Here is a 27175-nt window from a genome sequence, read left to right on the forward strand (position 1 = left end):
TGATTTTACAATGTGTAGCTGAGTTTTGATGAGTGTGTAGTATGTTTTCTGTCTTTATCTTACAGAAGTGCCACCTGATGAATTACGGTTGCCTTACTATCAGCTTGAAGCACTCCGACAATTCTCCTCTGACATGCGACAAGGCATTTTCACCCAGCAAACTGCTGCTCACTGAATATTATTTTCTCTCTCTTTTTTTTTGGACCATTCTCTAGAAACTCTAGAAATGACTGTGTGGGAAAATCCCAGTGAGATGAGCAGTTTCTGAAATACTCTGACCAGCCTGTCTGATACCAAGAACCATGCTAAGTCACTTCGAGCACCTTCCTTCTACATCCTGATGCTCAGTTTGAACTTCAGGAGGTCATCGTGACCATGTCTGCATGCCTAAATGCATCAAGTTGCTGCCATGTGATTGGCTGATTATATATATGCGTTAATGAGCTGTTGAACAAGAATACCAAAAAATCTTTAACCTCAATGACATTCAATACCTTTATGTTCTTTTATAGCTACACTATTTAAGATATTAGTATTAAGAGAATAAACAGAAAAACTGAAGGCTATTTGTAGTGAAAAATAAGTAATTGCAATACACAAATTGTCCTCCAACAATAAAGATCACTGCAGGTCCTAAAATGCTCCACAAAGTGTTTTAGCGTCGTTTAGCCCATTGGTTTGATGTTATGGTCTGCATTAACTGATCTCTCTCTGTTTAGTATTTACTCTCACTGTTCTTATTGCTTCCACTTGCAACTTCCTTCCAGTTGAAAATATAATTCAGCGCATTTTCTGTTCTCCTACGCACCATCACACAAGTTAGCAGTTAGCTTCTAGACAAAACATACCTGTTAGCATATACAATTTCCCTCTGGAGATGTTGGAGACCAAAGCAAGGTTAAAATCACACTTATTATTTGGTTTACAGTCATTAAATGGCCTGAAACAAAACTCCAAATTAATGTTAATCATGTTTTGTGCGTTTTACAGATATATTCAAAGCAGTAACTGCTAGCTTAAAATGCTAAACTTTAAACCTTGATTCTTTGCACGTAATCCTAAATGTCTCCCTTATATGCATCTTTATACTGTTAAGAATACAACGGCAGGGCTGTTGTATCACTGAGGTCACATCCTCTGCAGTTTTTACCTACTTGGCACTTTAGACCTGAGTAAAATTCAGCATTCTTTAATTAAAATGCTAATATGGAGATTTTTTTTTTTATCAGCCAATTTCTGTCATTTATAAATGAACGTATTCCTAAGAGACTTAAACGTGTGAGAGAGTCTGAATGACCTTAAATCCTGACTACATTATGGAAAACTAAAATAAGTCTTCTTAATAATTAAAAGTCATTTCACATGGCTAATTGTATCAAATGTATTTGGCAGCTAGCATTTGATATGTACACAATTCCACTAGTAATTCTATTGTTTTGTACTTATTTATTACTTGTGTGTATGACATTGCACAAATCCAAATATCATTTTTGTCCTTTGTTTTCTTTTTCACATTAATCCCACTGCCTTGAAGCTTCATTTCTTCTGTTGGGCTTCTTAAAATTCACCTAATCTCTAATGCCCGTCCCAACCACTTATCGTGTGGTTTTGTAGCGTCTTCTAGGAGGAGAATATTGAGTAGCATATTGCACTCAGACACTAGTCATTAGGCACAGGAACTGTTGTCTTTGAGATAGGCTGAAGTGGTGGAGGAGAAACAGGAGGGATTATGAGACTAATTCCCTCATAACTTTTTCCCCTCATTAATTTTGTTGGAGGGCATGAGATTCTTTAAATGCTAATGTCCAATAAAGATGTCAGCAATGACATTTTACAGTGACTGCACAGATGTGAACAAGGTTGACTGTGTTGTTGTGGAAGAACTTTTCCCACTCGCCTCATCTTACTTGTCTCACATGTTAATTTGAAGGATCCTTTATTGGGATTAAACATAACGTTCTGACACGTACACTTACTTATCCTTCTTATATTCAAACAAGGTCAGATGCAACGGGTATGTCCTGTCCTCAAAATAACTTTGTGGTACTGCTTGAGTCTAGCAAGAAGAAAATATTGGCAACCACCAGCGGTATCCCTCAGCCTTCTAGTAGACACACAAAATCCTACGTCACCTCATTGTCAAGTTATCGCACTCACATGCTTTTCAGAAAACTTAACTTTGAGCTGGAGGTCATTGAGATTCAAACTCATCCGAGATTTTTAGTAGACACACCTATGACATCAATAAGAAGCTCCTACATGGCCTTTCTTGAGTTACCTCATTCACAAAGTTAAGTGTCCCAGCCACAATGACAATAATCCCATGAGATTCTTACAACTGAGGGGTAAAAATCTAGACACAAAAACCCAAAAATCAAACATTTCCAGAGGAAATAAACTTTAATTCACATACAATTTGATTCTATTTAATATACATACAATCAAGTATATTTAGAGGAAATTGATCGAGGTCAACGTGGCAACAAGTTGATGAGCCACCAAGAGAAATACATCCTTATTTGTCATCATAGCACACGCACCGATGTACAAAAAGGCAATCCTGTATTTCCTTAACAGCACCCATTAATCACCTAAAAACAAAGGACAAAAATCACTAACACTTCCAGAGTAAAATCAGTCCTTACAATCCCACTACGCTGAATTAGTGTCCAAAAGGTAGCAGGTGAAATGTATCTGTACGCAGCTCCTTTGTTTTCTCCTTCAAGGACAAATCATCGTCCAAAAATCCCTTTTGAAGGGATACGATTGTTTCGACACACAGTCATTCTGCTGAGGCTGACCACATTGCCAAGCTGCAGTCGGCGCTGCGCAGCACCCTTTGGGAGTTTCATGAAAATGCGGCGACACTAAAGGTTTGCATAATATCGGTCCCTGTTCATGTAATCTCTGTACGCAAACTTGGCGTCTCTCTTGCTGTGCGGGATCCGTCCGAACGGCGCGTGGTCGTTGAAACACGAGTCGAAGACCTCGTCGACTATTTTCTCCGCCTCGGCTCGGCTAATTTTCCTCACGGCCAGGATGGAGCGAAGGGCGCGGCCTCGGACGCACTCCTGTCCAAGGAAAGCACACGAGTTTAGTTTGAAGTGGAAGCTGCGAGCTAAAATCTGTAAATACTTTTTGACCGGTGAAAGTACCTGATGATGCCGCTTTAAGCCGAAGTTGAATCTAGCAACTTCGTTGGTGAAGGAGCAGTCTCCGCTCAGGTTAGCTGCCCGGATCTGAAACAGAGGCACCAAAAACTAGAATCTTTGAGGACAGCAGAACACTGACACTTCACTCTGTGAGGCAGAATCCAGTCTCACTACTCATCAGTAAGCTTCACGATGCTTCCAGACACTTTGTCGGGGGGGAGCAACATTAGGGAATCTGTTGGAAATTCCAGATCATTCTCAGTGGAGCTTTTGGACACTAGTAGCATTATGGAACCACTCTTGTTATTCAGTCCCAGTTTTCTTGTGAAAAGAAGACTTCACCACTCACCTCTGAACAGGCCAGATGTCTGAAGTTATTGAACCAGTCCACATGGGCCCGGCAGTGGTCAAAGGCATGTATGAGCTCATGCGTGACTACTCGGTTCATGTGGGACTGCTGGTGGATGTTGTTCTGACACAAAACGATCTGGGGAAAAAACAACACAAATATGGTCAGTTCTCATAGGCCCGCACGGTCTGCAACACCTCTGTTCTTGTGTTTCCTACCTGAGACGAGGCCGCGTCAAATCCGCCGCTGACCGTCCCGTCACAGTCCTCACAGGAAAAGTGCCGATCTTTAAACACTTTACTGCATCCAGAGAGGAAAAGTGAAAACACTGTGACGCTCTTTATTTTGTAATACTGTGCTTTGGCATATTTGTCACACTAACATGTTTAAGATCAAACAAATTGTAACATTAGACAAAGATAACACTAGTTAATACAAAGTGCAGCTTTTAAAAGATTATTTCATTTATTAAGGGAAAAAACTGTCCAAACCTACCTCGCCCTTTGTGAAAAAGTAACTGCAATTAGAACTGCAATCAAGTGTTATAAACAAACTGGTAATGAGTCTTTCACATCACTGGGGAAGAATTTTGTCCCACTCTTCTTTACAGCATTGTAATTTATTTATTTATGGACTTGCTGGATCGTGCTGCAGAACCCAAGTGTGCTTGAGGTTCAGAGCATGAAATGATGACCGAGCTTACAAGCAGTCCAGACCATCACACCACCATGTTTGATTGTTGGTATGATATTCTCCTTAGTTTAATACCAAATGTAACAGGACACAAAACCTTTCAGAAAGTTCAACTTTTGTCTCATCAGTCCAGAAAATATTTTCCCAAAAGTTTTGGGAATCCTCGTCTCAAATGTGAGACGAGCCTTTATGTTCTCTTTGGTCAGCAGTAGGGCTGCCACAAACAATTATTTTGATAGTCGACTAGTCACCGATTATTTTTGCGATTAGTCGACTAATCAGATCATCATCCATTGGACGTAAAACTACAGCTTATTGCACCAGCAGCATCTGCTCTTATATAACTATCATTAGCTTACAGCTTTAAGTGTTTAAGGTATGTGCTAACTAAAAATAAAGACAAGATGATAGTTTATTAAATTTTAATGAAATTTGCAGATTGTTTTGGTGAAGTTTAATAAACTCCTTGCTATCTAAAATATAACAGGACACTGGAGTATATTCTCGAGCATCTCACACTTCTGATAATCAGCTGTCTGCTTGACGTTTATTCAGCTGTGTAAAAACTATAACTTTAATCTCAGCCAAACCGATTTACTCAGGAACAAATAAAATACTGACAAAAGCCAAACAATAACATTTTAAGTTATCTAAGTGACTTATATATCATGTTTAACCTGAGTAGGGAAAGACGGCGGTGGGTTTGAAAACAATTTGCTGGGAGTCCGGTGTTCTCACGGCTCTAGTGAGCCTAGCCCCCGGCTAGCTATCGAGCTAGTGGGTAACAGACGTCTCCGAAAACGTCGGAGCGCTTTTGAAAATATGTGGTGTCTTGATAAACTGAGCAGATATTTGAGGTTTACACAGCTACATTCTCGCCTGAAAATATGTTAAACGTTTATTTTGTGACCCAGAAAGAATAATAAGAGTAATATTAAAACTAACTAGCTGCTGCCATTGTTGTAAACTGAGCTGGGCTGCGCTATGAATTCTGGGACACAGCTTCTTCTTCTTCGGGGTTTAACGGCAGCTGGCATCCTTGTACATGCAGTGCTGCCATCTTCTGTTTCAGTCCGTTATTACACTCTTAAATCCTACTACTTATTCCTGCGTCTTTTGTGATCTTACAGAGCTTCAAATGACGCGTCGACTATTAAATCAGTCATTGACGATTTTGATAGTCGACGTAATCGTGACTAGTCGACTAATCGTGGCAGCCCTAGTCAGCAGTGGTTTTCTCCTTGGGACTCTCCCATGGATGCCTAATCTCTTTCCTATTGTTGAATCATGAACTCTGACCTTAGATGAGACAACTGAGGCCCACAGTTCTTTAGTTGTTGTTCTGAGTTCTTTTGTGACCTCCTGGTTGAGACATCAGTGCACTCTTAGAGGCACTCCTGGGAAGGTTCATCACATCACTTTTTAAGAGCTTTTAGACGACTTCACTTTGTTGAACAGGTTCTATTTAAAAGATTTCTTAAAGGTCTGGTGGTAAACAGGCCTGGATGTGGTTAAAGAAACTGAACTCTGCTTTCCAAAAACAAAAAAAACGTTGAAATATTATCGACAGGTAACTCATGTAGGGTGGGCGATTACTTTTTCACACAGGGCCAAGAAGGTTTGGGTAGGCAAAAATGTATTTATGTTTTTGGGAAGTGAAAATGTCAGTGAATTTGTTACTCTGGAAAAATTTGAAATGGCTTTTTGAGCATTTGTACTTAAGATTTTTATATGTATATAGTAGCTGTAAAACGAATAATCTGCAGCAAAGTTAAACTTGTAAAACTGTTCATTTCGACTGTTTGTTAATAATAAAAAGCAACAGCAAGAGTATCCCCCCTTTCCCATTTGTTGGGACTGCTCTGTATATAGGTATCACTACAGTAATATGAGACTAACAGTGGAAGGTCAAGCGTGGTACTTTATTTTGAAGTGGCACGTACCATCCTGAACTCTTCATGGCACTGAGGAGGAGTTTGGCGTAAGGACCTGAGAGAGAAGCACACAAGCTAGTTAGCATTATCATTCACTGCTAACTGAATCAGCTAACGCTAAAAGTGCTGCCAATATAGACTGTGACTTTGTACACTGCAAAAGGCATGCAGTCCTCCGAACCGGCAGGTATTTGCTTCTTACTGCTGAGGTGACGTTCCCTTTTAAAAAAGTAGCTAACACTTATACTCACTGGTTTCCACTGCGAACTGTAACATGACCTGACACTTGTGGTTGAAAGTGAACAGGCTCTCTGCGATTGAGGTCTTTTTGTGCTCTCCCGGTTTTCTCTCCGGGAATAAGTCATATCCATATTCCTCCTCTTGTTTAGTCTGGTCCATTGTGCGAAATGCCCAGAATATGAAAATGTCAGCATGAAGGTCCTCCCGGTTAGCTGCAGACAGCTAGCAGGAGGGGTCGTCACTGTTTTGTAGGTCACGTGGGACATTTAGGTCAAAGGTAATGAATATGGAAATTGAGTTTGTTATCGCTGACGTCACTATTATGAAAAATAAAAATAAAATATAGAAATATAATTCAAAAAAATGCGGAGAGCAATAAAATATTTGACTTTTATATAGTTAATTGGCTAGACTACAGTGAAGATCGTCTATTCGGAATGGGCAGAAAAGTCGTTAACTCGAAGTGGGTCTGAGGACCAAAATTAAACCAGTGTATCAAAGTTTTCATTTATAAGCTGAGTATATTTTGTGTTTCGTAGTTAATGTACTGTCAGTGTACAGGCGTGTCAGCTTATAACAAATTATATGGAGTGACATTTGTGCCTTTATTATCCAGTCAATAGATTTGCGATCCAAAATATAGATTTGGAGGCAGAGTCCGTGCAGGTTTGGAAATGTGAGTTCAAAATGCATATCTAAAAGTTTTCGATTTTATCTTTTGATGCTAGCCATCCACTGGCGAGTCTTCACTGGAGTGACAGCTTGAAATCATCCACAGTCAGGGAACTTAGATATTTTTACTTGCAATAAAAATACACTTCCTTTAATTTGAAACTTCTCATGTTTGGGCGCACATTAAAGTCACCAAAGTGACCCCACACTAACATAGACGATCTCTGGGTACGTGCAGCGCTGGTCACGCAGAGCAAAGGCTGCTGGGACTTTGCTGTCATGGCTGCGAACGTAAACAGAAAGCTGTGAATAAACGGCACTTTTTTCTTGTAGTTTTTAGCCAAACTAACGGAAGTTAAACTCTAACTGTGAAGCGGGAAAAGAAGTAACAGGTATTTCACACGTTTTGAGCAGCAACAGTCCGTTTATTTTATTTAAGTAAAGCAATGTTTTCGCTAGCCAGCTAGCTTCTAGCCAAAGAAGCGTGACGGTGTGATATTCCAAGTTTCTTGTGATTCTCGAGTTTTCCTCCCGACTGCCGCACGAACCCAAAGGCGACAAGTGCCGCTAAGAGTTTGTCCCCCAAACAAATGTGTGTTTCACAGGGAGGGACATGTCCGTGGGAAACAAAGCCGCCGAGTTACAGCTTCAGATGCGACAAAATGTGGAGGAGCTGCACATCTTCGCGAGGGAGCTGGAGAACTGGGAGGCGGAAATCAAGAGGAAGGATGAGGAGCTGAGGACAGGGGTGGTTCAGGAGGTTCAGGTATGCCCCCGCGTGCAGACAGCTCGCGAGGCTCTTGGTGAACTGAAGTCCGTCCAGGTGTCAGCAGCTTGTTGTCTCTGTTGTAGAAAACACTCCCTCCAGTGAGGAACAGGGACTACAGAGCCAAGAAAAGGGAGAAAAAGAAGAAGAAGGAGGAGGAGGTTACTGGAGATGGTGACACAAAAACAGAGGAGGCCAAACAGGCTTCGAGAATAAAATCATCCGACTATCAATCCTGGGACAAGTTTGATGTGGTATTTTTTTTAAAGCCTATAAAACACACTTGGCTTTAGAAGTAAAACCTGTATGCAATCTGCTACAACTTTTATTTAATTTGTTTGATTTGTTGCGGCAGGAAAAGGTTCTGGAAGAAATGGATAAGGAGGAAGATTGTCCTGCAGAGTCCAACGAGTCAGACTCGGAGGAAGCTGCAGTAGATCCAGAGAAAGCGCTGGCCGAGAAGGAAAAGGTGGATATTATATGTGAGGCATTAAAAAAAGGAAAAATAGATGTAGTACTGTACAGGCCAATCACGATCAACCCAATGTGTTGCTACAGAGTACGACATAGGGTTTTACAGGGGCTTGCAGTCACGATGTAGCTATGGTGTAGATGTCCTGCTGAAGGATAAATCTCCAATCAGGTGATCATGCAGGATACATCAAAATAAGTTATATAATCTGAAAGGGTCTGATACTCCTTCAAGGCCAATATAATTTTTTTTAATACAGTCATATTATAACCAAAAACTGCCTTTTTAAAGTGTTTTCCAGGTAAAAACACATCAAACATGTGAGATATTTGATTACTCTATGTCACAGACATTTGATTATTGCAGTTTTTACCTGAAACTATGATTTATCCCGTTATATTCCAAGTTTCTTATAGAGAGTGTGCACGTGTATTCATTTATCCTTACTAACAACATTTTTTATTGTCACACGTTGTTGATTATTCATTTGTGGCGTTCCATATCCAATGTTCCCCTCATAACATGGATGAGCTGTGATTCTCTCGTCTCATCTTTACTTTTTAAAATTTCATGTATTGGCCTTTATAAGTCTAGATAGCCAGGACTCGCAAAATCGCTAGCCCGACGTCCCGGGGCTAGCGATTTTTCCAGTCGGGCTACCAAAATCTATCTCAGCCCTGCCCGTCGGGCTATTATAGGAAAATATATGTCAGTGCTTTTGCATTCTTTCGAAAATGTCACTGACAACTGTCAATATGTGACATGTTGAAAATCGCGTTTGAATTTGCGCTTGTTTTTTGCTTTCACTTTGCGATCGCACGAACGGTGTATAGAGAGCGACAGCACTGATTGGTGAGTGATGATAATTTGCGCACCAATTCCTCTGACATCGTCTTATCAATCGTTAGCTTACTATGCAAACATGACAAGTGAAATCTCCCACAGCAAGCTTAAACATGTGAGAGGTTGATCGCGCAGAGAATCGCTGAGCGTTATGTAAGTGCGTGTGTAAAAGCAGCAGGATTTAAGCCGGTATTTTAGTTCTGCTGAGCCAAATAAGACAGGTCAGGGTGAAGAAGTGACAGCCAAAGAAAAGCTTACCACAAAACGGAAAAGTTATGACAAATCAGACTATAAGGCAAAAAAAAGCAGCTTTTTTGGTTTCATGGACAAAAGAATTTCTGTGGCTGGAATATGACGAGCTAAATAACATGATGTTCTGCCAGGTGTCGACAAGCGCCTTTGTTACTGGGACCAGTAATTTTAAGAAAGACCCCATCAGAACCCATGAGAAATGCAAGAAATGCATTATTGCCCAGTCTGCAGTATCTTTCCCAGAACAAACAGCAATTGCAAAAAAAACATACTAAAAATAAACCAAGCACAAGAAGAAGTCCTGAAAAAGCTGTTTAGAACAGCGTGCTATGTTGCAAAGAGTGAACTACCACTGGCACAATTTAGCAGTCGTTGCAAACTTCAAAAAGCAAATGTCCTCGATCTTGGTTCCACTTGCCTCTTACCAGTGACTCCAGTGGAAATTGTAAATGAACAAAAATAAATCCGTAACGGAAACAAAACAGGAAACAAAAATAAAAAAATTGCTCTCTTTTTTTATTCGGGCTACTTAAATTTATTTTGGGCTACCAAAAACTGAAGAGTGCCGGCCCGAAGAGCTTCCAGGGATTTAGAAATTTTGCGAGCCTTGATACCGATATATCTGCAGATAGTTAATGAACACTTATATATGTTATGTTGTAGGATTTACAAAGATCAGAAGGCCCCCCCCCCCCCCCCCCCCCGCCTATGGTACGACAACTTTTCTCCGTGCCCCTGGTACACTGCGCAGAAACACCTTGCCCCCCCGCCCCCACACACACACTTTACAGCTCTAGTTTCTGTTTAATTTTCAGGGTAACACATTTTTTAAAGACGGGAAGTACGATGACGCGATTGAATGTTACACGAGAGGAATGGCTGCCGATCCTTACAACCCCGTGCTTCCCACAAACAGAGCTACATCATTCTTCAGGCTCAAAAAGTGAGTCAGAGCACCAAGAATGAAATCACACAATTAGAATGTTTGTGTAGTTTTTTTAAATTTTATTTTTTTCATTATTTTTTCCATTTTGTGTTTGTGCAGGTACGCTGTGGCTGAGTCCGACTGCAACCTGGCAATTGCTCTTGACAGCAAGTATTTCAAAGCGTACGCGCGGAGAGGAGCAGCGCGGTTTGCGCTGAAGAAGTACGAACCTGCATTAGAAGGTAACAAGCGTATCAACAAGACAGTATATTTGAATTTGAGCGCCCTTAGATGACAGTAAAAATATCCTCTGTAGACTACGAGATGGTTCTCAAGCTCGAGCCTGACAACACGGAGGCACAGAATGAAATAAAGAAAATCAGAGAGGTGGGTTAGTGCACAATGTGTGTTTGTGTGCACACAGTCAACTTGGCGGTTCGTCCTCTTTGACCTTCTCCTGTGTCCGCTTCAGGCCCTTGGACATCAGGTGGCTGCCGTCGCAAGCAAAGCTGCAGAGCCCCTGGAGGCCCCTGCAGTCGATCCTGATCAACAGAGACGGATAGAGGAGCAGCAGAGAAGACAGGAGGCGGTTTTCCAGAAGGACAGAGTAGGATTTTTGATGATGATTCATGAAGGTTTTCATGATTTTAGCAGTGTTTCTGCTTTCTTCCAAAAGATCTTAAGTGATGAGGGTTATTGTGTCTCTAGGGGAATGCCTACTTCAAAGAAGGGAAGTATGAAGCAGCTGTAGAGTGCTACACCCGAGGCATGGAGGCAGACCACATGAACGTGCTGCTGCCCGCCAACAGAGCCATGGCTTATCTCAAGCTGGAGAAGTAAGGATGATTTTTCTTGACACACATTAAAAAGGCCTTCTTGTTTCTGACTGGCTTTGTTTTTCCTTTCCTTCTGCTGCAGGTTTAAGGAGGCGGAGGAGGACTGCACTAAAGCCATTTTCCTGGACACTACTTACTCCAAGGCTTTCGCCCGGAGAGGTACAGCCAGAGTGGCACTAGGAAAGCTGGAAGAGGCCAGACAAGGTGCAGTGTGTTTGTGTTTTTATGAGCCCAAAAAACGACATTGTGTCTTCTGTCTGTTTGCTGTTGGGTTGGTTTTAATCTTCACTTCTGTTTGTGTCTGTCACAGACTTTCAGCAGCTGTTGAAACTAGAACCTGGAAACAAGCAAGCCCTAAACGAACTCCAGAAACTGCAGCTGGTATGTGTCAAAATCCAGTCATTAGCCCAAAACTACGAAGTAGTCATAGAAGAAGAAAAACAATTAAATAATGAGTCAAAAGCATTAGCTCCATTAGCTTCTGATGTCTTTATTGGGCTTGAGATTTTTCTCCTCTCACTTTAGTCTTTCTCCTGGTGTTAGGACACAGGCTCCAGTGGCCGTCTGCAGGCTGTGATCGGCTCACAGATGAGAACAGTCCAACCAATAGACAAACCAACACACCTTCGCTCAACCGTGAGTAGCAAATGTCTGTTTAAAAAGCATTTCCTGAATTGCAAGCGTCACTCTTGGCACCTCTTAGACCAGGGGTGGGCAATCTCAGTCCACGAGGGCCGGTATCCTGCAGGTTTTAGAGCTCACCTTGGGTCAACACACCTGAATCACATGATTAGTTTGTTACCAGGCCTCTGGAGAACTTCAGGACATGTTGAGGAGCTAATTTAGCCATTTAAATCAGCTGTGTTGGTTTGAGGACACATCTAAAACCTGCAGGGACACCGGCCCTCGTGGACTGAGATTGCCCACCCCTGTCTTAGACTAGTGTATTTGTAAACTGATATGAACTCTGTGAAAGTGGATTTGTGATCCAGCGGAGCTCGGTTTGTACACGCTGCTGAGAGAAGACAAACACTTATTTTGCCATTGCTTGCATGCTGTTTTGTTTTGTTTTGTTTTGTTTTGTTTTGCAGGCCCATAAAAACCTTCAGTGCACATGTGACTTTTATTATGTTCATTTTAATCTTTCCTGGAATGACCAGAATCAGCGGTGTGGTTCTTTTAATTTTTTAAAGCTTGACAAACCCTTTTTTTTTTTTCTCTGCAGAAACCTCTGAGGAGGATAGACATCGAGGAAATCAGCGGAAAGATTGTGGTGCCCGAGGGGGAATCAGGTGCATACAAGCCCTCGGTGCAGGAAGTGGTGAAGGAAGTAGAGGAGGCGTCTTCTCCCCTGTCTACATCCCCCAGCGCCAAGATGATCAAAATTGAGGAGCCGTCAGAGGTCCCCTCACAGGCATCAGAAAAGTAGGTGTCAGCATTTTTGAGTATTGCTCTTAACTTTTCTGCACTAGTTGTTATTTTATTGTATCAGTTTTTGTCCTATTAAAAGTTATTCTTCATTTCACCAGACAGCCCAAACAACCAGAGCAGGCAGAAACCGTTCATCCTCCTGAACCATCAACCGAACCTTCCTCAACAGGAACAGACCTGCCTCCTCCACCAACAAGCAGCTTCCAGCTGGAGGCGGACCTCCGCAGGATCGGAAACCAGCCCGAAACTGTTTACACATATCTGAAGGTGAGCCTCCATGCGCTTTTTATTGTCCCGTCTTCCTCCCCTCACCCCACCCAGTCGCAGCAGATGAGTCTGGTTCTGCTGTTAAAAGGAAGTTCTTCCTTCCCACTGTTTCCAAAGCGCTTGCTCATAGGTCGTGTCCAAATTCATGGGCTGCATCCTCCTGAGGACCCGGCCTTCGCGGCCTATGTGGGCCGGGTCCTCAGAAGGTCGGGTAGGCCGGAAGTAAACGGCTGGGGAAATTGGACGGTCTAGCCTTCTGATTAGCGTCACCGCTGTCTCGGTGGAGTTTAATAAACTCAGCCGTCTGCTCCTTGCTGTCACTGGCGTAAATTCTCGACCGTCTCACACAGTTTTCTGTTTGACGTTTATTCAGCTGTGTGAAAATCCCGGAGGAACCAACCCGAGGGATTAATAAAGTTTTATTTAATCTAATCTAATAACTTTAATCTCAGCCAAACCGATTTACTCACGAACAAATAAAACACTGAAAAAAGCCCAACAATAACATTTTTAGGTTGTCTAAGTGACTTATATATTACGTTTAACCTGAGTAGCGATGATCCGCGGTGATCTGAAAATGATGTGCCGGGAGTTGTGCCGTTCTCGGCGGCTTCAGTGACCCTCGAGCTCCCGGCTTGCTATTGAGCTGGTTGGTAGCAGATGCTCCGAAAACGTCGAAGCACTTTTGCAAATATGCGATATCTTGATAAACCGAGCAGATATTAGATGTTTACACAGCTACTTTCTCACCTGAAAATATGTTAAAAGTTTATTTTGTGACCCAGAAAGATGAGTAAGAGTAATTTTAAAACTTAGTAGCGGCCGCCATTATTGGAAACTGGAGTTTGGCTGGGCCGTCCTATGAATTCTGGGATATGGTAGGCCACGAAGGACACACCCGACCCATCCTTCAAATTCGGGGAAAAGGAGGACGCATTTGTCGGCTGCATTCGGAGGAGTCTACGAATTTTGACAGCCTTCGGCGCGTCGCTGTGACGTAATCGGTCTACAAATGCGGCCTCAGGAGGATGCAGCCCATGAATTTGGACACGACCATAGTGTCATATGATTGTGGGGGCTTCTCTGTTTTCATTATATTTTTGTAGAGTGTATAAATAAAATAAAATTGATTTGAATTTCTATGAAGTTATCAAAGATTTTTGGCTAACAGGAAATAGCTGTTCTGAACCAGATGTTTACAAAAATGAAAATAGGCTGTAGGAGTTTATTTTAGCTGAAATTGTCGTCTTTGTTCTTGCTTCTTTTTTTTTTTTTGTCTTGTGTTTTTATGTACAGCAAATAAAATCTGAGGCTTACGCCAAGATTTTCCACAACTCCCTCGAACCTGATATCCTCAATCTTATCCTGAGGACTCTACATGACTTCTACATGAAGTAAGTTTGTTTTTTGTTTGTTTTAAATGTCTACGTCAAAGTTATGGTTGATCGTAGTATTATTATGCATTAAGCATCCTGTTATTTTCAGTCATACTCAGACAAATAGGTGCAGCCAAACTCTTAAAGTAGTGAACACGTGGAGCTCTGTGGTGGATTTAAAAAACAGCTTTGTTTGCAGGAATGAAGAGCCGGCCGTCATACTGGAGACTCTCAGGAGTCTTGCAAGCGTGAGGCGCTTCGATATGGCCGTTATGTTCATGTCATCACCAGAGAAGAAAGGTGGAGTGTTTACATGATGCGCCGCTGCAAACGGCTTCACTTTGTCTTTTTCATCCATATTTTTCCAGCATATTGATCATTTCTGTTTTTCTTTTCCTCACAGTGCTCAAAGAACTGTTTGACTTTCTTCACCAAGCCGACCTGGACGGATCATCTATCACGGCTTTGCAGAAGAAGTATGGCGTGTAATTGCATTGAATGGAAATTTGGCGCCTCAGCAGACTTTGGATTTCAGAGAAAACCAAAAAAATTAGCTGTTGTTTGTTTGCTGAATAAACTTTTGTTTAATAAGACTGCAGAGCTGTGAATCTTTCCTCTGGAAAGGCGCTGTCATTTTCTGTCATAAGCGAGTTTATTTAAAGTTGGGGGCTGGGAATTCAGTTTCAGCTGCATTTTAATAAAAAATAAAGAAAAACTTTTTACAGAGGTTCACTTGACTGTTCATTAAGATAGACTCAATTTGAAAATGCAATAAAAGCAGATGTTTACCTTCAATAGCAAGAAATTGTTCAGAAATGTAAATGGCACCAAGTTATTAATCACAGATCCCTTATGGGGTTTTTGGAATATCTAGGCAGGCATACAGAGGCGATGTTTAAACGTGCCACTCCTGTTGTCCCAAATTTAAGTTTGTAAAAGTTTAATTGAGAATTAAAGGTTTTAATCAAGTTTTAGTTGTGTTAAAACTCTGTAACAATATGAATGGGTCTGTTTGAGCAGTTTGAAGTAAGCCAAGAAAACTAAATATGTTGAACGCCAAATAAAGAATCATTTTTTTAATGTGTTTGGACTTTGATAATTTGATGAGTCTCCCCAGGTGTGAGAAATGGTAGAAAATGAGTTTTAGTAAATACCCAAGCTGTTGAGTCTTAATAAAATGCAGGTAAATGTGGAACCGAAAGGTTGATTCTGTTCATCTGGACGCAGCGTTTTCAGTGGGAGAAACGTTTTGTCCAATCCAAGTGACTTCTTCAGTCTCAGCTGACTGCAGGTTTCCCCGATCTTGTAAACAACATTTGCATAATGACTGAAACCAGCCCAGTGAAGGAACAATGGGCTGTGAGGTCAGTTCATTGATCAATATGCAAATTGTCATGATCAAAGAAATCTGATCAATGGCCATGAGTATCACTCACACACTCACAGCATTGTAATATGGTGACAGATGGACCCTTAGGCCCCCTCTCCAGTTCAGAGATGCTCTTCACCTTTTCACGTAAATGACCTCTTTGATTGCCGATCAAACCAGCGTTCCTCCCTGTCCAGGATGTGTACATCCCCATCATTGAAAGAGTGTCCACTGACAAGGTAGCTCTTCTGTGTTGTGCCATCCGCTTAGCCAGATGTTTGGTTTCCTCGATGTATAAATCATGGCAATCCTCCTGGCACAGTGTTCACTATATTACTGTGTTGGAGGACCGATTCCTTGGGGTGGACCAATTTTAGGCGCAGCGTGTTTTGGGCTTTAAGCACCACAGAGACTCGGTGTTTAGAAAAAATGTGTCTCAACTGTTCTCCTGACACATAAGGGGTCACTAAGGGTTTTAGCTTAGGGAGTGGTTGTCCTTCTCTCCTGGATCGGCTGGAGCTTTCTTTAGGTGCCTTCCCAGCTCTGACAAATTACCTGGGATAACCACATTTACTCAGGGCCTTCTTCATGTCATGTTCTTCAGCTTCCCTGGCCGCTGTGTCTGTGGGGATGGTGTTCGCTCTATGTTGTAGCGTCCTGATGACACCCAGTCTGTGCTCCAGTGGGTGATGAGAGTATGTGGTAGTTGTAAACAGTAAATGTGGTAGTGCAGCTACAGAATGGGTAAACATAGCCTTGCACATACAGTATATATGTTACCGATGCTTGTGCAGAGTGGACCAGTGGGTGCAGTTCTTCTAGGGTCTCCATGTCAGTGAGGCTCTGCAGTGAAAAGCACATAAATCAATGCACATGAACAACAGCTACAAACACCGAGCCATTTTCTGATGGGCACAGAAGAGATGCCAGTCTAAATTTTGTTGTACTTGTATAAAGACAACAAAGATGATCCTATCCTGTTATTGTAATTATAATAAGTGGAGTTATTTCAGTTGCAGGTTGTAACACACAGTAGCAATCTAACTCACCCAACCACTTTCAGTGTGAATGCCGGGATGATCTGATATCCTCGTGTTGGTGTTGTTCCCAGATCATCATGAAAATGTTGTTCCAGGTTCAACATTGCAAGTGACCAATCACATTATTGTGACGTTATTCTTTTGCGCACCAACCCATTCGTGCATTTATGAAATTCCAATGTTGCAAGGACAATGTCAATTCTGCTTAGCGTTTATTAAAGGGTTAGGGTTAGGGTCCGTTGATTGGCGGACAAAGGCGGTTTCTCGCAGCTTAAGTACAGTTTTTTGTTTTACTCCGGTTTTTCCCGAAGTTGCAAAAGTATGACATCACAACATTCTGATTGGTCACTTGCAATGTTGATCCTGGAACAACCTTTAGTATGATGATCTGGGAACAACACCAACACGAGGATATCAGATTGTGCGTGAATGCCGACCAAACTGTTGCATATGTCTGCATATTTTAAAAATGCAAATGTTAGCTTTTGTACAGCAGGTGGAGCCAAAGCTAAAACAGGACTATCTAAATGAGAAACTGGGCATGCTTTCCAGTTCCAGAGCAATTTTAAGACTATACACCAGGGGTCCCCAATCCCAGTCCACGAGGGCCGCTGTCCCTGCAGATTTTAGATCTCACCCTGGGTCAACACACCTGAATCACATCATTAGTTCATTACCAGGCCTCTGGAGAACAAGACATGTTGAGAAGGTAATTTATCCATGTAAATCAGCTGTGTTGGATCAAGGACGCATCTAAAACCTGCAGGGACACCGGCCCTCGTGGACTGGGATTGGAGACCCCTGCTATACACACACTCTTACAGGTGATTTCACTGCATGGTCAGATTTTATTTGTTCAGATTTTCAGGATACAGAAGAAAATATCTTGCCATGTGTAAGTCGTTCTGATCCCATACGTTCTTGTTCACATGCTGAAGAATGTCACAAATATCTTAATAGCTACGCCTCGTATGCGCCGTCCCGTCTGTACACTGTGATATGAAAGTCCTTTCAGCTTCACTGATTAGAAAGTACAAATAGAGACCGGCCCATTGTAAACAAGCGAGACGAGCATAAAGCGCTGCATTGTCAGGTTGCAGGTGAGTCATTCACTCTCAAAGCCATTTTTATCTTGAGCTGATTCACAAAGGCCGGAAAATCTGACAGAGAAAAACAAACATATATATATAAAAAGAAACATTTAACAGGGAGATAAAAACTCCACATCTTTATTGTAGTTAGCACTATAGTAGCAAATAATAATAATTTTTAAAAATGCTTAGAAAATTAATAACAGATTGTCACGGTGCTTGGTATTTTGACAAAGCTTATTTATTTATTTTCTGAAAAGTTGCAGTGAAGTTGCAGTGTGTTTGACCCCTCTGGGCCACTGTACTTTTGGGATTTTCAAGGTTGTTTTATTTACGTCCATTCTCTCATAGTTTCTTAGTGTCTGCTTTTAGTTAGTGCCTTCACTACCAAGGTAGATGTTCCCACTTTTAGTTACTTCCTGTTTTATATGGTACCTATTTGTCTTCAGCATTTTGTATTTAGTTTTACTTCCCCATGCCTCTGAGTGTTTGTACCTGTGTGCTGCTCCCCAGCTGTGAGCTCTTCCCTTGATTAGCCTTGTGTGTCTACAAGCAGCTTTAGTTTTCCCTCATTCTTTGTCTGTGTTTGTTAGTTTAGTTTTTTCTTGCTCTCATGTTTTCCCTGGATTTTGTTACCTTTTCGACTTTGTTTTAATTTGGAGTGCTGCTTCATATATTCGTTAAAAATACACTAAGTTTTCATTTCAAGATCCACTAACAAGTAGAGATGGACCGATCCGATGTTACGTATCGGTATCGGTCTGATACTGACCTAAATTACTGGATCGGATATCGGCGAGAAATAAAAAATGTAATCCGATCCATTAAATATCAAAAAAGCACCTCACAAAACTTGCTACACGGCGAGCCGGAGCAGTGTGGTCACGTGATAGAGCAGCTGTGCGTATTTGTAGCCTCGCTATCAAACCGGCATTTCATCTCTGATGATGTGATCCCAGAGAGAAGTAAAGCAAGTGTGTAAGTTTATCTCTGAATGTTTGTAAAGCATTCCCATGTTAAGCTTAACAACCGATATATGGAGCCAGTGCCTCTTCTTGCTGAAACTGATCAATGATCAGCTGATCGTCTCTCTTCTTTGTTTTTGGCCCACTTCTCACCAGAAAGAGGAAACCAGCGGCTGAACAACAGCAGCACGTTTAACCTTGATAAGCTGTTGTTAGAATTTATTTATTATTACTTTCTACACCAGGATCTTTTTCTACGTAGCTGACGGCTGTAACTGTGCAGGGGCGGATCTAGCAAAGTTTAGCCAGGGGGGCCGATAGGGCATGAACAGGGAAAAGGGGGCACAAAGACATACTTTTCTTTCTTATTCTCATTTAAAATGTCTAGCTTTTAATTATTTAATAATTATCTGAATCTTACACCCAAAGTTTTAATCTGATGTAAAATGTATAGAAGTCCATTACTGTATATAGTAACTGATAAGTCTAATATACCCTAGTAAGCTATAGTACTTTTTCCTTTGAGAAGATACCATCTGTGCAGTCTGCAATTCTGTTGAAGAAAGATGTTGAATCTATTTAATTATTCTTGAAATTTTTTTTTATTTCTGTGCATTTTTTCCCACACTGCATCAAATTAAAGTTGATTACGTCGATTAAGCATCATGGGTGGGGGGTGGTTTCCTTTTTTTTTTTTTTTTTTTTTGCTGGGAGTTTGCAACCCTATTAGTTACGTTGCTTAATATTTCTGCTAAGTACTCTTTAAAATACCAGAATAGGAAGGATGGAGCAGGTTTAAGTTTATTAGATTGATCAGTGTTGCTGAATTATGAAATATTTTGGGTGCAGTGTATTTTTTACATACAGGTATAACAGAATAGCTTTAGTGTTGTTGTTTATTTAAACTTGAGTATGAACTTATACAAAATGCAGCAAGATATTTAAAAAAAAAAAAACAGTTTTATTGATTAAAAAACACTATCGGATTCATATCGGTATCGGCAGATATCCAAATTTATGATATCGGTATCGGACATAAAAAAGTGGTATCGTGCCATCTCTACTAAAGAGAAAGATAATTGCAAAAATAACAACAATACAACAGCTGATTACATCATATCTGAGGCGAGTTCTGTCGCTACTCGATCACAGTGTGAAGGAAGCAGGAATGATGAAGGCCAGCAGCAGCACAGCTGAAGATTCTTCAGGACGAGTAGCCAGGCTGCGGTTTGCCGCTGAACACAAGGAGAAAGCAAAAATATGTGTCAGGTCAACACTTGAACCACACGACTGGACTAACTGTGGAAAAATGACTTCCTGCAGCCTCTGCTGGACTCTACACACAGTCCTGTCTTGATGCATGCTCAATCACCCATGTAAGGAAATCCCAAAAAGTTGATTCTGTTCATCTGGACTCAGCATTTTCAGCAGGAGTTTTGTCACTTGGATGAGTGAAAATGTAACGTCCAGATGAACACAATCAACTTTCTGGGATTCACTGTGATCACGTGATTCAAAGTCTCACAGCAAACTGATGAACAAATGACAAAAGTCCCCACAAGATCAGATGATATTTGGTTTTAACTTAACTTTACTTTAGCAGGTAGCAACACAAATGATGCACTGCCTAATAAGAAGTTCTCAGTGTCTTTATTGTTAACTCACAGACTTAAAAACCTTTACGTACATGCCACCTGCAGAGACTGAGTCGTGGAGATGTAAAGATGTGAGAGGGAGTTCTGAGCTTTGCAGGTCAGAGACCCAGAGAGAGTGCTGGGAGGTGGAACCATGGAAACCGGGTTTCCTTCTGCAGTACTGAATGTCGTGCCATCGAAGTCAACTCTCCACGTATAGTTGCAGGAGGGGTAGCACTCAGCCGAGCAGGTGAAGTTGGACGCAACTCCTGTAGTGAGAATTCCTGGGCCACGTATCTGTATGTTTGAAGGTCCGGCTGAAAAGTTTGAAGATAAAAAACATTTGCTTGAAGTTATTGCTGCTAAGACAACTTATGAGATCAAACTGAATCTCGCTGTCACTACCTGCTGCTTGCAGCATCTTTTGGGCAGTGGCTGCTGTTTTGGTAACAGGATTGACAGCTGTGCACGTCAGGTTTTGGGCTGCCTGTAGTTCTGTAAGCTGCAAGCTCAGCTCTGGGCCCTGGGAAGTCACATTCCCCCAGGTCCAGGTGAACTGACATGCAGGGTAACAACTGGCCGAGCACTGAAAACTGTACAGTATCCCCAGAGTCACTACATCAACCCCACTCATGGCTACTGATGCTGGTCCATCTGAGGGTAGAAGCAGAACAGACAAGATAAGAATCTTCATTTCTTACTCAACGCTGCAAATGCTTTGCTAATAGAAAGATACATATTTCAGTTATATTGTGGAATATGTTTTTTTCCTTATTTTGCTTTTTTTAGCCACTGTATGATTTGACTTTATCACAAATTACTGCATCAATGTAGTCTGACACAGAGGCAGTGACTGAGGTGTCAGTGAAACAGAGGTTGCTTTGATAGTCACGAACATGGTTAGCAAACCACGATGGATGCTCGTGTAAACACAGCTAAAATATCAAACAGTGAGCTCAGTTTCATGAACACTTACGAACTTTCAGCTTTAAACTGAACTCTGATACCTGTCATGTGTAGAACAAGAATACTGAATGTGTTGAAGCTTTCTGGGAAGAAACTGAACCAATATTCACAGCTAATAGGACAGACTGTAAGATTTCCATCAGTTAAGGGGGAAATTTGAAAATCTATGTGTACCATAAATGGATACGGCTAATTATTTATTTAGGTTTGACTCTCATCATCCACTGGAGCACAAACTGGGTGTCATCAGGACGAAAACACAAAACGAACACCATCCCCACTGACACAGCAGCCAGGGAAGCAGAAGAACATCGTGCCAAGAAAGCCCGGAGTAAATGTGGTTATGCCAGCTGGGCATTTGTCAAAGCTGGGAAGGCGCCTAAAAATGCTTCAGGTGATCCAGAAGAGAAGAAAGACAAAAACTGCCTAAGCAAAATCCTTTCATGATTCCTTCTGTGTCAGGAGTATCAGAACAGCTGAGACGTATTGTCTCAAAACATCGCTTCTCAGTGGCTTTTAACCTCTTAAGCACCAAGGGGGTTTCTGAGCTTCCTGCTCGAAAATGTAATGCCCAAATTTAATTGATTATTTCTCTGCAATTACAAACTCTGTCCTTACAATCTTGGTATCAAAATAAAGCTAACACTTGGGAAATTTCATCAGAGGTGTAAATATTGAAGCAGATATTACTGTGTCAAAGTTACTGAGACTGGAACACAGAAAAAGTAAGTAGATTTGCCTCAGATCACATTTGGTTCCAGAAACTCAGTAACCAACATATAAACATCAGCTGTGCAAAGATTTGTTTCTAAAGTGAAACAGTGAAAAATTACAGCCCTGTCAATACATGAATATCCAGACGTTGTACAAAAATGTCCAATTTTGGCACACAATTGGACACCGTGGAGGGTTGATTTTTTTTAGGTATTAAAGAGCAGAAATTAATAAATTTTATTAACAGGCCTAAACATGCTTTTTTTAAAAAATATATTTTTGAAGAACACATTTACATGGTAATGGCCCTTTTCTGCAGCGCGCATAGAGCGTTTGATTGGCCTCTGGCCCTTTAAACTCCGAGGGGCTGTAACTTTGGTTTCTTTTGGTCAATTTGCGTGATTGACACCTCTTTTTAATCGTTTGAGCCAATAGATTCACAGTAATGACGCCACGGTCACGTCACTTCAACCAATCAGATGTTGTGATGCCAAAAACCACGTGGGCCCAAATTTACTGCATGTGGCGTCTGTTCAGTCACGTGTCTGTAGGTGGGTCTAAAATGGAGGTTGTTGACGGAAAACTGCTCTGATGCGGCTAGGTAGGCATGGCAACTACTGTTAATCACGTGGCTACCGGCGAAAATAACGGAGGAAATCGGGACGGTAAGCCAATTTCTGTCTTAGCGTATTTGCGCCGCGGTGTGTTTTTGTGGTCTTCTTTTAGTTGTCAAACAGCTAACAGATCATCTGCAGAGGAATGGTTTATTTGAAGAGTTTCAGTCAGGTTTCAGAGTTCATCACAGCACAGAAACAGCTTTAGTGAAGGTTACAAATGATCTTCTTATGGCCTCTGACAGTGGACTCATCTCTGTGCTTGTCCTTCTTGACCTTAGTGCAGCATTCGATACTGTTGACCATAATATCCTGTTAGAGCGATTAGAACATGCTGTAGGTATTACAGGTATTGCACTGCAGTGGTTTGTATCATATCTATCTAATAGACTCCAATTTGTGCATGTAAATGGAGAGTCCTCTTCACACACTGAGGTTAATTATGGAGTTCCACAGGGTTCAGTGCTAGGACCAATTCTGTTTACATTATACATGCTTCCCCTAGGCAGCATCATTAGAAGACATAGCATACATTTTCACTGCTATGCAGATGACACCCAGCTCTATCTGTCCATAAAGCCAGATAACACACACCAATTAGTTAAACTGCAGGAATGTCTTAAAGACATAAAGACTTGGATGGCCACTAACTTTCTGCTTCTTAACTCAGATAAAACTGAGGTCATTGTACTCGGCGCTGAAAAGCTTAGAAATATGGTATCTAACCAGATTCTTACTCTGGATGGCATTACCTTGGCCTCCAGTAACACTGTGAGGAACCTTGGAGTCATTTTTGACCAGGATATGTCCTTCAACGCACATATTAAACAAATATGTAAGACTGCGTTCTTCCATTTGCGCAACATCTCTAAAATTAGAAATATCCTGTCTCAGAGTGACACTGAAAAACTAGTTCATGCATTTATTACTTCCAGGCTGGACTACTGCAATTCATTATTATCAGGATGTCCAAAAAACTCACTGAAAAGCCTTCAGTTAATCCAAAATGCTGCAGCAAGAGTACTGACAGGGACTAGAAAGAGAGAGCATATTTCTCCTGTTTTGGCTTCTCTTCATTGGCTTCCTGTTAAATCCAGAATTGAATTCAAAATCCTGCTCCTCACATACAAGGTCTTAAATAATCAGGCCCCATCTTATCTTAATGACCTTGTAGTACCATATCACCCTATTAGAGCACTTCGCTCCCACTCTGCAGGCCTACTTGTTGTTCCTAGAGTATTTAAAAGTAGAATGGGAGGGAGAGCCTTCAGTTTTCAGGCCCCTCTTCTGTGGAACCAGCTTCCAGTTTGGATTCGGGAGACAGACACTATCTCTACTTTTAAGATTAGGCTTAAAACTTTCCTTTTTGCTAAAGCATATAGTTAGGGCTGGACCAGGTGACCCTGAATCCTCCCTTAGTTATGCTGCAATAGATGTAGGCTGCCGGGGGATTCCCATGATGCATTGAGTTTTTCCTTTCCAGTCACCTTTCTCACTCACTATGTGTTAACAGACCTCTCTGTATTGAATCATATCTGTTATTAATCTCTGTCTCTCTTCCACAGCATGTCTTTTATCCTGTCTTCCTTCTCTCACCCCAACCGGTCGCAGCAGATGGCCGCCCCTCCCTGAGCCTGGTTCTGCCGGAGGTTTCTTCCTGTTAAAAGGGAGTTTTTCCTTCCCACTGTCGCCAAAGTGCTTGCTCATAGGGGGTCATATGATTGTTGGGCTTTTCTCTGTATCTATGAAGCGCCTTGAGGCGACATTTGTTGTGATTTGGCGCTATATAAATAAAATTGAATTGAATTGAATTGAAATTGAATTTTGTGGCTCATTCAGTGAATTGTGGTCTGATCGTGGTGAAACTTGGTGTGTGGAGTCAGTGATAGCCCTGGAAGCTAACCAGCCCATCTTTAGCCGGCTACACGAAGTCTGAAGAATTTCTGGTTCGGTTTTGTTTGTTTAGCGGACTTCTGCGCATTTACGTTACTGCTCGTTTAATCACGGCTTGTTTTCGGTGTGTTTGGTGGTTGTAGAAATGGTTTATATGACATTTTAGCTGAGATTCTGAGGTTTTTGTGGATACCACACATGTCTGGACTTATATCTCTCAACCGATTAAACGTGATCTCCTCGTTTTTTTTGCCCCCGGTATCGGGGGCGTGGGGCTCAACTGGTTAAACCCCAAGATGCACTACGCCAAAAATGGGTCCACTCCAACGACTGCGTCCCCCAGCACAGAGTAATACAGTGTACACGGTTAAGTGCCAGCTGGATTTCTACACTAAACAACCTCTGGCTAAGCAGATGGTACGAAACAGAAAAGCTAACTACTCAGGCCAGGACTCTGCAGTCCTTTTCCGCCTACAGGCGAGTGGCCACTCTTGTTCAATGACAATGATGAGGGTGTAAACATCCTGGACCAGGAGGAACGCCACCTCTGAAACAATTTGCATATCAGTGATCGTGAAGCTGACCTCACAGTTTCAGTCATTATGCAAATGTGCTGTTTATAAGGTTTGCGGACAAAACTCCCGATGAAAATGTAACGTCCAGATGAACACAATCAACTTTCTGGGATTCACTGTGATCACGTGATTCAAAGTCTCACAGCAAACTGATGAAAAAATGACAAAAGTCCCCACAAGATCAGATGATATTTGGTTTTAACTTAACTTTACTTTAGCAGGTAGCAACACAAATGATGCACTGCCTAATAAGAAGTTCTCAGTGTCTTTATTGTTAACTCACAGACTTAAAAACCTTTACGTACATGCCACCTGCAGAGACTGAGTCGTGGAGATGTAAAGATGTGAGAGGGAGTTCTGAGCTTTGCAGGTCAGAGACCCAGAGAGAGTGCTGGGAGGTGGAACCATGGAAACCGGGTTTCCTTCTGCAGTACTGAATGTCGTGCCATCGAAGTCAACTCTCCACGTATAGTTGCAGGAGGGGTAGCACTCAGCCGAGCAGGTGAAGTTGGACGCAACTCCTGTAGTGAGAATTCCTGGGCCACGTATCTGTATGTTTGAAGGTCCGGCTGAAAAGTTTGAAAATAAAAAACATTTGCTTGAAGTTATTGCTGCTAAGACAACTTATGAGATCAAACTGAATCTCGCTGTCACTACCTGCTGCTTGCAGCATCTTTTGGGCAGTGGCTGCTGTTTTGGTAACAGGATTGACAGCTGTGCACGTCAGGTTTTGGGCTGCCTGTAGTTCTGTAAGCTGCAAGCTCAGCTCTGGGCCCTGGGAAGTCACATTCCCCCAGGTCCAGGTGAACTGACATGCAGGGTAACAACTGGCCGAGCACTGAAAACTGTACAGTATCCCCAGAGTCATTACATCAACCCCACTCATGGCTACTGATGCTGGTCCATCTGAGGGTAGAAGCAGAACAGACAAGATAAGAATCTTCATTTCTTACTCAACGCTGCAAATGCTTTGCTAATAGAAAGATACATATTTCAGTTATATTGTGGAATATGTTTTTTCCTTATTTTGCTTTTTTTAGCCACTGTATGATTTGCCTTTATTACAAATTGCTGCATCAATGTAGTCTGACACAGAGGCAGTGACTGAGGTGTCAGTGAAACAGAGGTTGCTTTGATAGTCACACACATGGTTAGCAAACCACGATGGATGCTCATGTAAACACAGCTAAAATATCAAACAGTGAGCTCAGTTTAATGAACACTTACGAACTTTCAGCTTTAAACTGAACTCTGATACCTGTCATGTGTAGAACAAGAATACTGAATGTGTTGAAGCTTTCTGGGAAGAAACTGAACCAATATTCACAGCTAATAGGACAGACTGTAAGATTTCCATCAGTTAAGGGGGAAATTTGAAAATCTATGTGTACCATAAATGGATACGGCTAATTACCGTGATTGTCGGGCTATAAGCCGCTACTTTTTGCACAAGCTTTGAACCCTGCGGCTTTTAGTCAGGTGCGGTTTTTCTATGGATTGTCCATGATTTTTGTGATATCGTAAGAGGATTTGTTTTGTTTGTTCCGCTGTTCTCCGGCACTACGTTGCCTGGCGGAAGGATCGGGGTTCAAGAGTGGTATGTTGGTCACATGTCCGTCCGCCAGGCAACGTAGTGCCGTACGAAGTAGCGCGAAAAACAAACTTCAAAGTAGCGCTACGTGTTCAGCGGGAGGCGTGGATGATGAGCGGCGATAAAGTTGCGAAAAGCAAGTTATGCCCAACTCCACCAGTGGATTCTGACAGCGTGGAAAAGTGTGAAAACATCCACGATCACCAACGGATTTCGAAGGGCTGGACTGCTGCATGATGGAGACTCCGCCACGGCCCTTCTGTCGACTCCGACACTGACAACGAGGATTTGTTTGGTTTTGAAAGTGACAACGAAGGAGAGAAGCGGAGAGTGGATGACGAAGCCATCCTGAGCCTGTTCGTATCCGACACTGGAGAAGAGGACTTTGGTGGTTTTAGTGCGCAGGAAGAAGAGAAAGATGGTGGTGAATGACTGACTTTTCTTCTTGTTAAAGCCGTGTCACTGCACCTGAGCCTAAAAGGTAGGCCGAATCTATTTTTCTGGTGTGCTGTAGG

General features: G+C 41.9%; 3 protein-coding genes across 4 annotated transcripts; 1 reads left to right on the forward strand and 2 right to left on the reverse strand.

The window, feature by feature from the left end:
- Nucleotides 1-1919: 1919 nt before the first annotated feature.
- atp23 (ATP23 metallopeptidase and ATP synthase assembly factor homolog) lies at nt 1920-6644 on the reverse strand. The gene is made up of 6 exons (XM_006799690.3): nt 6380-6644; nt 6138-6183; nt 3720-3801; nt 3502-3639; nt 3156-3239; nt 1920-3071 (listed from the first exon to the last, which is right to left on the reverse strand). The coding sequence occupies exons 1-6, from the start codon at nt 6525-6527 to the stop codon at nt 2868-2870; spliced, it is 702 nt and encodes a 233-aa protein (XP_006799753.2). The 5' UTR covers nt 6528-6644; the 3' UTR covers nt 1920-2867.
- rpap3 (RNA polymerase II associated protein 3) lies at nt 6160-14801 on the forward strand. Of its 2 annotated transcripts, none has more exons than XM_087830603.1 (17): nt 6160-6315; nt 7646-7806; nt 7893-8060; nt 8162-8275; nt 10189-10316; nt 10419-10540; nt 10615-10685; nt 10771-10905; nt 11007-11134; nt 11217-11338; nt 11445-11515; nt 11678-11770; nt 12360-12559; nt 12664-12832; nt 14129-14226; nt 14408-14508; nt 14612-14801. In XM_087830603.1, the coding sequence occupies exons 1-17, from the start codon at nt 6294-6296 to the stop codon at nt 14695-14697; spliced, it is 1989 nt and encodes a 662-aa protein (XP_087686729.1). In that variant the 5' UTR covers nt 6160-6293; the 3' UTR covers nt 14698-14801. The 2 variants fall into 2 exon arrangements, with proteins under 2 accessions (XP_087686729.1, XP_087686730.1); XM_087830604.1 differs by lacking the exon at nt 6160-6315 and adding an exon at nt 7233-7432.
- A 5018-nt stretch (nt 14802-19819) lies between these two features.
- LOC148097850 (uncharacterized) lies at nt 19820-26015 on the reverse strand. The gene is made up of 5 exons (XM_087831019.1): nt 25727-26015; nt 25375-25638; nt 20713-20961; nt 20361-20624; nt 19820-19908 (listed from the first exon to the last, which is right to left on the reverse strand). The coding sequence occupies exons 1-5, from the start codon at nt 26013-26015 to the stop codon at nt 19820-19822; spliced, it is 1155 nt and encodes a 384-aa protein (XP_087687145.1).
- Nucleotides 26016-27175: the final 1160 nt, after the last annotated feature.

Source organism: Neolamprologus brichardi, chromosome 17 (assembly GCF_056152115.1).
Source record: "Neolamprologus brichardi isolate AB-2024 chromosome 17, ASM5615211v1, whole genome shotgun sequence".
Classification (NCBI taxonomy): Eukaryota; Metazoa; Chordata; class Actinopteri; order Cichliformes; family Cichlidae; genus Neolamprologus; species Neolamprologus brichardi.

Excerpts from the sequence above, each read along its gene's own strand:
- rpap3 (XM_087830603.1), top strand. The coding sequence starts at position 6,294 with ATGCAGTCCTCCGAACCGGCAG. Across the intron at positions 8,276-10,188 it reads CGCTGGCCGAGAAGGAAAAG|GGTAACACATTTTTTAAAGA; the intron begins GTGGATATTATA and ends TTTAATTTTCAG. Across the intron at positions 10,906-11,006 it reads CGGTTTTCCAGAAGGACAGA|GGGAATGCCTACTTCAAAGA; the intron begins GTAGGATTTTTG and ends TTGTGTCTCTAG.
- atp23 (XM_006799690.3), bottom strand. The coding sequence starts at position 6,527 with ATGGACCAGACTAAACAAGAGGAGGAATATGGATATGACTTATTCCCG. Across the intron at positions 3,802-6,137 it reads GCCATGAAGAGTTCAGGATG|TAAAGTGTTTAAAGATCGGC; the intron begins GTACGTGCCACT and ends CTCTGGATGCAG. Across the intron at positions 3,072-3,155 it reads GCTTAAAGCGGCATCATCAG|GAGTGCGTCCGAGGCCGCGC; the intron begins GTACTTTCACCG and ends TTCCTTGGACAG.
- LOC148097850 (XM_087831019.1), bottom strand. The coding sequence starts at position 26,015 with ATGAAGATTCTTATCTTGTCTGTTCTGCTTCTACCCTCAGATGGACCA. Across the intron at positions 25,639-25,726 it reads AAAGATGCTGCAAGCAGCAG|CCGGACCTTCAAACATACAG; the intron begins GTAGTGACAGCG and ends CAAACTTTTCAG. Across the intron at positions 20,962-25,374 it reads TCAGTCTCTGCAGGTGGCAT|ATGGACCAGCATCAGTAGCC; the intron begins GTACGTAAAGGT and ends TTCTACCCTCAG.